Source organism: Camelus bactrianus, chromosome 2 (assembly GCF_048773025.1).
Source record: "Camelus bactrianus isolate YW-2024 breed Bactrian camel chromosome 2, ASM4877302v1, whole genome shotgun sequence".
In the NCBI taxonomy this organism is placed as follows: Eukaryota; Metazoa; Chordata; class Mammalia; order Artiodactyla; family Camelidae; genus Camelus; species Camelus bactrianus.
In genome coordinates, this window is record NC_133540.1 from 61,659,662 (window position 1) to 61,672,953 (window position 13,292).

Below are 13,292 nucleotides of genomic sequence, written 5' to 3' on the forward strand. Positions count from 1 at the left end.
TAAGTGTGAAATTTTATCACATTTGGCTTTATGTCACTTATAGTGATGTTTACATATTTTGTATCCTTTGACTAATTAAAGATGATGAATTATTTTAAAAATTGTCCCAATATTGAACCATTCTTCATTCCTGGAATATGCCCTATTTGGTCATAATATGCCATTCTTTTATTTAATTATTTTTCTTTTTTTTCTTTTTTTTTTTTTTATTGTGTTATAGTCATTTTACAATGTTGTGTCAAATTCCAGTGTAGAGCACAATTTTTCAGTTATACATGAACATACATACATTCATTGTCACATTCTTTTTTGTTGTGAGCCACCACAAGATCCTGTATATATTTCCCTGTGCTACACAGCACAATCTTGTTTATCTATTCTACATTTTGAAATCCTAGTCTGTCCCTTCCCACCACCCCATCCCCCTGGCAACCACAAGTTTGTATTCTATGTCTATGAATCTGTTTCTGTTTTGTATTTATGTTTGTTTGGTTTTATTTTTTTTTTTTAGATTCTGCATATGAGCGATCTCATATGGTATTTTTCTTTCTCTTTCTGGCTTACTTCACTTAGAATGACATTCTCCAGTAACATCCATGTTGCTGCAAATGGCATTATGTTGTTGGTTTTTATGGCTGAATAGTATTCCATTGTATAAATATACCACGTCTTCTTTATCCAGTCATCTGTTGATGGACATTTAGGCTGTTCCATGTCTTGACTATTGTAAATAGTGCTGCTATGAACATTGGGGTGCCGGTGTCATTTTGAAGTAATATACTATTCTTTTAAATTGCTACTACATTCAGTTTTCTAGTTTTGAAATTTTAAAAAAATTTATAAGGACTATTGGGAGAGGTGTGATTAGTGCCATCTTTATCAGATATAAGTATTAGGTTAAGGTAGCTTCATAAAATAACCTTTCAATGTTTTCTCTGCCATCTAACAGTTATAGGGATTCCCTATTCTTTGAAAATGAGAGAGTTGTTTGGGGAGAAAATGTATTTGGCACCTTCCTTTATAGTACTTATTTCAAAACCTTAAAAATTTACCTGTATTTCCACAGTCTATTCAGCTTTTCTGTGACTTTTGCACACACACACACACACACACACACACACACACACACACACACACATCATTCATAATTCTCTTCATCTCTACTTAGGCCTGTGGATATATAGGTCTATTCAGATTTTGTACTCTTGGGACTATTTGGAATCAGTATTTTTTATTTTTTCAAATATTTTTACATGCTTATTCTCTTTCTCATTTATAGATAATTAAAAAGATATAGATAAAGATAAAGAGATAGATAAAGAAAGATAAAGAGATATATAAAGAAAATAAAGAAAGAAAAAGACTATAAAACATATTTATATTTTTCTCATTTCTAATTATGCATACAGTTTATACATAGATTTTCCAGTTTCATTGATTTTCTCCAAACTATCAACTGTAGTATTTATTTTTCCTTCATTCATATATTTATTATCACTAAATTATTTTGCCTGCTTTCCTAAAGACAGTTTGTTTTTATTTCTTTACCTTCTTTATATTCATCTAACTTCTTTCAATTAATTAGAGTACATTTTGTAAGCTTATATGGTGGCAACTGTCATCTTCAATTTTTCAGTTGAGAAAAGGGAAGATGACTGTGAGAAATTACTGCAGCAGATATAGATTTCAGTGTTCTTGATTAACCATCACAATGCCCAGAGGCTAGAGAGAATCTGATGATTTGCCATCCCTGAAGAATCTGCCTAGTAATCCAGACATAAGAATAGAATATGCTCTGTAAAATTATTTAATCATATTTTTATTCACTCACTCATTCATTAACTATCTATTGAATTTCTTTTTGCCAAACCTTGTGCTTTCTTTTGGAGATACAAATATGAAAAGACATAGAACTTGTACTCAAGGATTTTGTAAGTGAAGTGGAGAAATAGATAATACATTATAAATATGGTAATTACTATGATAGAGGTATGTACAGGTTGTTTGGGGAACGTATACATACCCCACAGCACAGAGTTACTCAGGAAAAGTAATAGAAGATTTAGAAATACTATATTATTCATTTATATGCTGAGACCTGGGGAAAACAGGCGTAAAAGTCATTTTCCTTATCCTTAAGGAGCTTTCAGCCTAGTGGGAAGTAAATAATCCTATTACAATAAAGATGTGTACCAGACACCTATGGGGACACAGAGGAGAAACTAAATAATTCTGTGAGGAATTAAAAAGACACTTTCTTCACAGAGAAGGTAATGTTTGAGCTAATACTTGTAAGGTAAGCAGAGATTAATTAGATGGACAAATTGTGGCATTCTAAGCAGAGGAAACAACATGGACAAAGGCACAGTGGTATGAAAAGGCAAACAGTCTGCTACTGCTGACACATAAGGTACAAGGTGGTGAGGGGTGAGAAAAAAGGTGAAAGACAACAAACATTTATTGAACTCTTAACAGTGTGTCAGACACTATTCTAAGTAGTTTATATAAATTAACGTTTAATTCTTACCATTGCCCAGGAGGGTTCAGATAGCGACTGTTATCCACTTGATAGCTGAAGAAATTGGCCAGAAAGGATATATATTATACCAAAAGCCACATACTGATGAGTGGCTGGCCAAGATTTGAGTCCTGACAATCTGACTCCAAAGCCTATGGTCTCCTGCCTGCTATAGACAGGGATCAATTAATAAAGGGCTTTGTACACTATACCAAGGAATTTGGATTTCACTCTATCAATGTCTAGAAGCCATTGAGGTGTTTTAATTATAAAATTTACATGATCAGATTTTTATTTTTGACTCAAATGGCATTTGGAATATAGATTAAAAGAGATGAATTTAGATGAAGAGGGAAGCAGTGAAAAAAGGAAATAGGAAAAGAGGAAACAGCTTTTACAGTCCATGTAAGGGACAATGGAAGCGCTGAGATAGGGCAGTGAACCAGGGAACAGATTCAGGAATTATTTTGGTGAAACTTGGGGATGTGTTAGATGGGAATGAGGAATAAGGAAGAATGAAGAGTCTGTGCTGATTTTCAGATTTTTGTCCTGAGTAACTGCACTGTTAGTGCAAGAATCCATTACAGAAAATATGAGAATTCTAGATACTGTCTCTGTATTCTCAAAGTTAATATGCCTTTATATTTATTTAGGACCTTTTGCATATGAAACATAAGTGTATACATTTATACCCTTATTGTTGTTGGTTGCATATGCAGCATAAGGGTATACAAGCATACCCTCATTAAAAATCTACCATTTCACAAGTGTTAGCATACCAAATCCAACAGTACATTAAAAGGATTATACACCTTGATCAATGGGATTTATCCCAGGGATGCAAGGATTTTTCAATATTTGTAATCAGTAAATGTGATACACCACATTAACAAATTGAAGAATAAAAACCATATGATTATCTCAATAGTTGCAGAAAAACATTTGACAGAATTCAGCATCTATTTATGACAAAAAGAAAAAAACCTGTCCAGAAAGCAGGCATTGAGGGAAAATACTTCAACATAATAGAGACCATGTGTAACAAACCCGCAGCAAACATCATACTCAATAGTGAAAAACAAGAAGCAGTTTCTCTAATACCAGGAACAAGACAAGGATCTTACTCTCACCACTTTTATTCAACATGGTATTGGAAGTCCTAGTCACAGCAGAGAAGAAAAAGAAATAAAAGGAATCCAAATTAGGAAGGAAGAAGTAAATTGGTCACTGTTTGCAGATGACATTGTAACTATACATAGAAAATCCTAAAGATGTTACCAGAAAAATACTAGAGCCCATCTTGAATTTGGTAAAGCAGGATACAAAATCAATATACAGAAATCCATTGCATTTCTATACATTAACAATGAACTATCAGGAAGAGATATTAAGGAAACAGTTTCATTTACCACTGTATCAAAAAAATAAAATACCTAGGAATAAACCTAAGGAGGTAAAAGACCTGTACTCAGAAAACTATAAGACACTGCTGAAAGAAGTTGAAGATGGAAACAGATGAAAAGATATGCCATGTTCTTGGATTGGAAGAATTAATATTGTAAAAATGACCATACTACCCAAGGCAGTCTACAGATTTAACACAATCCCTATCAAAATGCCATTGGCATTTTTCACAAAACTAGAATGAATAATTTTTAAATTTGTATGGAAACACAGAAGATCCTGAATAGCCAAAACAATCCTGAGTAAGAAGAACAGAACTGGAGGAATTACACTCCCTGACTTCGAACTATATACTACAAAGCTACAGTAATCGAAACAGAATAGTACTGGCACAAAAACAGACACATAGATCAATGGAACAGGATGGAAAGGTCAGAAATAAACCCACACACTAATGATGGAGACAAAGGAGGCAAGAATATACAATAGAGAAAAGACAGTCTCTTCAGTAAGTGGTGCTGGGAAAACTGGACAGCTATATGTACAAGAATGAATTTAGTACATTCTCTAACACCATATACAAAAAGATGAAGTCTGTCATTTCAGTCTACCATGACAGAGTCATTCTCCCAGTAGTTTAATGGACACAGCAAAATACTTGTCTTGTTACCAGGTTTAGATTTTTGCTTTTCTTGCTTAGCATTATCACTGATACATCCAGATAGCCCTTTCAGAGGCCTTCACTCTACTGAAAGATGATTTTTATCAGTAACACTGTGAATAAATTCTGATTCTAGGTTGGCAATAGAATATTATTTTTTTAAAAAGTCATTCTCACACCAGTTGGTTTCTAATATTTGGATGTTTAGGTTTCATATGGATTATATACAGGTTCTTGGGCAGAAACAATACATTAATAGACATATTCAGGGTTGTCCTATATTTATCCTAAATTCTTGTCCATTGTCCATAAACAAAATTTCGTGAATTTGAAACCATAGTTACACAAGAAAATGCCAGTGTAAATGATACTAAATAAGACAAAAATTGTGTAAAGGAAGTTTTATTTTTATGCCCCTAAGTGGAAATTGTAAATGAATAGTAAAACTTCATACAAAGCTGTCTAATAAAAGAAAAACTAGATTCTGTATTTTTGATAACAATTATTTTCTTCATAAAGCAAAGTTGTATAATTTGTCCTAAGTATAACTTACTAATCTCCTAGAGTTAATTCGCAGAGGAACGTGCATGCAACATATTAAAGTTCTTTGCTGATACACACTCAAAAAAGTTGAGAAACTTATGAATTTGTCAGTGATTCCTTTCTCCTGATCTTACCATTTCACTTGGCAATTGCTCTTTCCTTTGAAAGACTCACGTGATACATTTGATTGGAACCAATGCTAAGGTCAAATCTTTCTTAAATCAATCAGTTCTTCAAAGAGAATACATTGGTCAAATTCTTTTCTTCATCAGTCAGGCACACCTTTCATTCAGAAGAAACCTCCTTTTGAAATGCCACAGCCATCACTAAATGACTGAAAGCAGAACTAGAGTAATCAAAAGTTCTTTGTCTTCATAAATGTACAACTTCATTTGAGGGCTGGGAAAAATACCTGTAGAGATTGCGGTCTAATGGAAAAGGAGATCGAAGCATTGAGTGTATGATTTGCTGGTTTTAAAGCTCTTTGATCTTTCTGGAGCACTTTTAATTTCAGAATGTTTAAGTAGCTTTAATTCCTAATATTAAAAAATTTAAATTCCTAATGCCTATTTTTTATTAAGAGCAACAAACCCATACAGCTTAGCAATTTCCATTTCTATTTAAAAGCTAATGAAGTGAGAGAACAAGTGCCTTAAATAATTTATGACCTAGTCAGGGAAATCCAAGGGATGAGACCTGATACTCAAATTCCAATTGAAAACTTTTTTTTTTCCCCAAAACAATTCTGTCTGATAAGTGATTCATAGGCTTTATTCTCTCCTGCCTAGAAAGCCTAAATTGAAAATTGGAAATGTGGAATCCTACAATGGAATTGAGAAAAGAGAAAAAATGAGCAAATGAGATAATAATTAGACTCCGTTTTGAAAACTTATTAAGCATATAAATTAAATGTTTCTTTTGAATATCATATTTTCAAACAAGTAAATTCTGAAAATTCTTAAATTCTCAAATTATGTTAAATAAGTTTTCAAGAGTATTTACTAGCGTTCCACAAATTTATGTTGAATTAAGTTGTATTGCGTTGCCTTTTATGGGGGTTGGAGGGAAGGAATCCTTCTCCCTACTAAATAACATGGAGGATAATTGTAAATTGCCCTTAGTGTGAATCTGTCTTATGCCATGTAACAAACACATACTGGTTTGATAGCCTTGAGTCTGATTTTTACCTCCTTTACAATTAAAATACATTGTGAATTTGCTTTAATATCTAAAAAAGCATTATGTTGCTTTCATTAATCTCTGAGAATCTAATTTCCACTCAACCATTCACATATAACATAAATCATGTTATAAAAGTCCAATATATATTGGAACCAACTCCTTTAATTTGCATGTATACTGAGTTACAAAATAATTTCTCGTATTACCAGAGCTATAATTAATGCAGTTCACAACAATAGTAATTATACTTCAAGAAAGATGAAATGTGCTTAAAGGAGCTGGTTTTAAAGATTAACAGCGCTCTCATAAGGAAAAATTTGCCTCATCTCTTTCTATCACATTTGAGCCAGAAGCTTATAGTGAAGCAAAATAATAATGCTTTCCTATATGTGTGACTAATAAAACAGCAAACCTCAGTAATGGGGAATACAGCTACAAAGTAGACTGCTAAAATAGTCTCCTGTTCTCCCATATGCTATAGTGATTCATGTCAAAAACCTGAAGTTATTGTATACTGGCTGTAGTTTGTCTGTATCTAATATTCTCAATATTTGTGTTGTTTGTGCATTTTTTTTTAGTCAAGAGAATCCATTCCATTAAATGACCTAAAGTCAGAAGTATCACCCCGGATTTCAGCAGAGGACCTGATTGACTTGTGTGAGCTTACAGTGACAGGCCACTTCAAAACACCCACCAAGAAGACAAAGTCCAGTAAACCAAAGCTCCTGGTAGTTGACATCCGGAATAGTGAAGAGTATCCTTTACACATGTGGTTTTAAAGGGTGGTACTGCTTTATTCATATTGCTTCCTTTCCTCTTAAAGGGCGTGTGGTAAAAACTGAACATATCTGGGATTCCTCTGAATTCAGATAGCTAAGTAACTCTCAAACTGGATGCTAGAATAGACTTGCATAATGTTTCATAAGATAATATTACATACCAGAGACCTTAAAATGTTTTCCAAACACCACCAGAATAGTGGGCTATTTTCTTGGTTTTTGTGTTTCTCTGATGTATATTTCTGTTCTTGGGGAAGCTTGAATCCTTCCTGCTATAGGTTAAATTTTGGCAAAGATGAAAAGTAAGTATTTACCTGGTCTACCTCATAGCCTAAAGGAAAGTTTGCCAGATCTCAACACTGAACTTTTATTTATTATAATTATCAAAATATTGGCTTATAGAGAGCATGTTAAAGTATTTTTCACTGACATTTTACTATTAAGTGTACCACAACTTCTGGTGTTTTTTCCTGGCGTTAAAGTATGAAAAGTTACAAAATAGCGATAGTTCAGCCTTTCCCCCTATATTTTCATCATCTGTTAGATTCTTGTAAAGCAGACCTTGATTCTCTATACTCTAGAATCTAAATAAATGGTTTTCAAATTTTTTTGAACAAGGTAACTCCCTTTTAAAATAAAATCTTTCTAGAAACTCAACATATAAAATATAAATGAATTTTTTCACAATTAATTTTTTCATAAGTTAATATTTATAGCATTTACTAACTATAAATGAGGGTTATAAGTGGATGAGGGAAGCAGACTGGTGGTTTCTTATATGCTAAAATTGGCATGTAAATTTTCATGTGCATATTTTCAATCATAATTTTTGAAATGAAATTTTAAAATGAAATTAAAACCATACATTTACAGAGCTCCTCAAGTAATCCCTAGAATCTGAGATTACTGAAAACAGTTTGGGAGCCTACTATTTTAAATGATACATCCCCATCTTTTTGTGAAAAGTTTCTAATTTCCCTAAACTGTGAGACCCCTGAGTTTGAAGAGAGTATAAATGTTCATGGTCCTGGTGTTAGGGCTTCAGGGATACCAGAAATTCCTTAGCAGAGTAGGTGAGTGGACCCGCAAAAGAAGCATTCAATTCCAGTTGATTGGTCAGGGACCCCTGATACAGAAGTTCTTATCTATTCCTTTAAGGGTTTAAAATACTTTTAATTTTTCAGCTTTTTATGTTGCTTTTGGTTGAGCCTTTATTTGTAGTCTCTCAGAAAACCATCCAAAAAGCATAACATTATGTTACTCTATTTTAATGTGATGGACTATTACTAAATTAATTAAAACAATTTATGTACATACCACTCTGCTGATAATTCCTTTCAAATTATTTAATTAACTATTTGAAATTTAAAAATACACACAGTATGGAAGTGACATTCAATCTAAGTTTTCCAAAACTTATAGTCAGACTTTTTTTTTTTTTGCTTTTATTTTCTGCAGGATAAATAAAAACAACAGCAGAAAGCAAAGCAACTCACTTGACCATTGTTCTTTAGTGAGTATGGATGAGTAGCCCAATGTAGGAGTGCCTCTATGTCATCCTGCAATACTTGGTTCAAAGTTGGAACTAGGCAGAGACCTGACTTGGTTGTTTTACTAATTATAAGCTAAATGAAGAGAATCAGTATTTCTGTGTCGCCTTATAGTGGGGGTGGATCCAAGGGCATGAAGAACGGAAAATAAAGTCACCCACCTTTTATGACCTTCCCAGAGGACCCAACTTGTGAAATTTTCTAAATTTCCTTTTGAAAGTCTGCTTTAAAACCAAGATTTCTTAAATTTGTACCGTTTAACCTCACAACATTCCTTTTTCCGTCCAGCATCCTCTTATGTTACCACATATCTTCCTCTCTCCCACATCTAAATAACAAGTATTGGCACCTGTATGTCAATCATAGTACATTGAGAGAAATCACAAACTAAATGACTTACAAGAGTCATTGGTTATCATTAGGTCTTTTCTAGTATCAAGAACACAGTGAAGAATGGAGACTGTGGGTTCTAAAATCTCCTTTGATCAAGGTGTCTAAACTACCTACCTGTGGCCTTCCAAGACTGGAAAATTCATGGACCGTTTGTAATCTCTTATTATGGATACCCATTTGATTACATTTTGAGGAAATAAGGGACATTTCTTTCTAACTCTATTAATCTTAAATACTATTTTCAAAGAATTAAAGGCAAAATAAAAGCATATGCATAGTAATGAGGAGATTCATAAATTGAGTGCTTAAAATTAATATGTTAGAATGTGATGCTTGGTTTTTTAGATGTCATTAGTATTAATACCAACCAATAAATATTACTCTCTTTAGTGCTGTGGATAAATTTTTTAGAAGATGGTATAAAATATAGTTCTTACTCACTAGGTGCTTCAGTATGAAGAATATAAATCATTAAAATATTTTATGTGGAAAATAAACAATAAAAACAATATGCATTAAATACCAAATGAGTGATACAAACAAAAACCACACCAAAAGGAAGCAATCTCGGGGTAAGAGAAGCAAGGTAGAGATAGGACTCATATCCTTTAAATTTTTGTAGTCCCAGCACCAGGTTTGGCATCTAGATAGTATCCAGAAAATATTTATTTAGGAAAAAAGCAGATGGCAGACACAATGTCCCACACTCTCCCACCTATACCCTTCAAAGTTATAAGGAGACAGTAATATATAAGTCCTTTTGCACTCTGTAAGTGATCCAGTGATTTCTGAGGCCTTTCTTCCTTTAAATCCAGAAGCAAGACTATACTCAAAAGAAGTCAGCACATTCAGAATTTAGACTTAGAGGCATTCATCTCACATCCACTTATTCAACAAATATTTACTGGCTGTCTATTGTATGTGCTAGTCAGTAATTAGTGTATTAGATTTTGAGAGAGATAAATATATCTACCATATGATCTTAAACAGCAGGAAGTGCTATACCTAAAAATAAAGCAAGGAAAGAAATAGAGTGGTAGAGTTTGACAAAGTATGCAAGAAAAGCCTCTGAGAAAAGGTGGTATTTCAGCAGAGCTGAATGATGTAAAGAGGCAGGCTTTAAGTGACATGGGGAGAAATATTCTAGGCAGGAGTAAGAGTGAGGGCAAAGACCCTGATATGTGAACATGCTTGGCCATTTTGGACCAACAAGGAGACCAGTACAGTAAGAGATAAAGTCAGAGGAGGTAAAGTCAGTGAAGCCAAGAAAAAGGTATGGGACAGTCAGAGATCTATAGTGTGACTGTAGAGTTACTAATATGCCCTTAATTACTTGAATACCTATATTCACTAATTCCTAAAAGTCCACTATTAGATGTTGGTTTAAGATTTTTCACTGTCCTGTTAAAGATGCACACGTACCTGTTGGCAATATTATGCCTTACCTGTTATTTTAAAACAAGAGGCACTTAGAATGAATAGATTTAAGTGAATTGATTTCTAATAATAGCTATCATTAAGCTCTGACAGTGTGCCAAGCATGGTGCTAGCCCTAAGATATAGAAATCATCTCTATCAATATCTGTATTTTACTGGTGAAAAAACTGAGGCTTAAAAAGGCTAAGTATCTTGCCCAAGGCCATATAACTGGCAGTTGGTAGAGCCGACCTCATGTTCCTAAGCTTTATGCTCCAAGCTTTATGCTGGTGGCTGATGGTCTTTTCATAGAGCTGTTAAGCAAGCAGAGAGAAGACTGAGACAGATGAGTTAGTATAAATTAATGACTGCATGAGACATGTGTTGATTCCAAACTATGTGTTCAGACACTGCACATTCCTTCAAATCTTACATACAAACTCAATTACTTTCAGCCCCTCTGTATATTACTAACTAAATAAATCTAATAATTGCCTTTATACAGACACAGCCGCAGATTCAAGGAAAAATGAACTATTTAAATTTTGGAAAGCAAAGTTGGAATGCTTTGAGAGAGGAAGCATTTTAGAAAGGTTCTTTCCTACAGTGATGACTTAATTTATAAGATTTAATCCATTCAAAATATTTTTATAAAATTTTCCTAAAACTATCACTAGGATGTTGATATTTTAAAACTTAACAAGTTAAACCTACTTGAAATCCTCATAATATTTTTGAAGAAATCATTTTTGTAGACTAACTCTTAAATTTTGATCAAGGTGAATATTTGCAATTAAACCCTGGGACTCATGTGACTTTTCCTTTCTGTTTAATAAATGAATAAATATTTAATGCTAATATATTTTTAAAATAATTTTATTTCTCCTATGCAAACAAATTGTAGTCCTATACAGTAGAGGGGGAAAAAAAGGAAACTCTGTAACACCTTCTTCTTCCTTAAAGAAAGTAAGTTATTTTTGAAGTGTTGTTTATAATATTTTTCAAATTGTCTATTTTCTCCCTATATCATTTTTAGCCTCTATTTTGCTTTTATGGGTCATTTAAATCAGGAAATTTTGGCTAATACATTTCCTACATCTTCACATAGGTGAAAAATGTGTTTTTTTGCTTTCAGAACAGTACTCAACAGAAATCCTGTGCTCTTTTAGGATTTAGAAGGCATGAGATTATTTCTGTGTTGAATTTTGAGCCATCAAATATTTTAAAGGAATTTTTAAATCTTTTTGTAAAGTGAAGAATCTTTCTGGAATATGAATGTTTACCTATGTAATTTACCTACGTGGTGTACCTATATTATTCTTATAACTGATTTTTTTCTATCTGCTTGATTAAAGTATGATGCATCTCCTTGTAGTATTGTTATATAGAGTGACTTGTGAATACAGGAAAGTCTTCTTATCTTAGAAACCTACAAGATAATGCACATCATCCTTACCTGTTAATACTGTTCAAATAATCCAACTCTTTTGACACAAAAACTTTAAGGTTCTTCCTGAACTATTTGTACATTGGGCTACCAGTTTTTGTTTAGTGTGAAAGTTCATTTTTGTTATAAAAACACATTTAAATACTTTTTGACGATATCTGCCAAATGGAATGTTGAGATAAGTGGTATGTCTTGGTTTAGGGGAATAGCTTATTGCAAGACAGAGTAAGGTCACTAGTTGCCAAAGAAAAATCACATTTACTAGAATATATCATAGAGTGCAATCAGGGTAGTAAACAGCGCTATTCAAACACCTGACCAGGTGACTGCTGTAATAAGTGGATGCTTTTGTAGCTACTATTATTATTATTCCATAGAAGAGATTTCATTGTAAATACTGCTGATTTCTTTAATCATGTGTTGGATCCTTTAATTCCTTCAAATATATCTTCAAAAATCCTAATAGCAAAAATGTCTTGTAAATACTGAAAAGTTAAATATGTGTATATGATTGGGGCTAGTTACCACATAAATACTTGGGCTTCTATTGCCTTAATAATCTCTAAACTGTGTACTTTGAAGCTGAAGCTTTTTACGTTCACAGTTTGTGAATAGCTTAGTGACTGTACTGTACACTCACCATAGAACTTCTTTAAGTTTGGGTGTTGTTTACCCCATACCTGTGTTTATGCTGACAAGCAGTGACTTTTCTAAATGCAAAAGGCAAATGCAGAGAATCCAAATTTTTGTCTAGAATATGAGAAAAGCAGTGAAGTAACAGTCATAATCCTAAAATATATATTGTTGCATGTTTATCTCTGATACTTCCTTAACATTGAAGGCTTATGCATACTTGTGTTCCACTACAGTACAATGAAATAAAACTTAAGTCCTTAGAGCATGTAGAAAGTGCATATTCAGTGTATTCTCTATCATTTTGCTCTCCTTGCCACATTTTGCCCAAGGCTAATCAGAGTCGACTCTGAGAACCAGAAACACTATACATTATATATGTCAGAAATCGTCTTTCTGTCCAATTAACACAAAATATACAGGAATCTGTTCTTTGCTCATTTTTCAAATACCTCATATTTTATTATGATTATGAAGGGCTCAGAAGGTGAAAAAAGTATTCAACTACTGACCTTTATAATATAATCTGACAGCATCTCAAATGTTTAGAAATTGCCTCAAGAAGTTCTACTTCATCATATGTTTGTGTCACCTAAGAATTTCTAATGTAGGCAATGAAATGTAGATAATTGCCAAGGAAAGAGGATCCTTAAATAACCCAAATTGTCTTCATTGTCAAACTTAATTAAAAAGAGAATGTTCATTGTAAATATATTAATATGTAACTAAACCAGTCTCATTCTCTTCTGCTATTTGCCAGTAACTC

General features: G+C 33.0%; 1 protein-coding gene across 6 annotated transcripts in view; it reads left to right on the forward strand.

The window, feature by feature from the left end:
- Window positions 1-13,292, forward strand: part of TBCK (TBC1 domain containing kinase) — a 197,058-nt gene that overhangs the window by 132,485 nt on the left and 51,281 nt on the right. For all 6 annotated transcript variants that reach the window (XR_012499465.1, XR_012499462.1, XR_012499463.1 and 3 more), the window contains exon 24: window positions 6,887-7,062. Coding sequence is in view for 1 of the 6 variants with exons in the window: in XM_010953629.3 (XP_010951931.1) it covers window positions 6,887-7,062 (176 nt within the window). In the remaining 5 variants the exon portion in view is untranslated. The remainder of the gene's footprint in view (window positions 1-6,886; window positions 7,063-13,292) is intronic.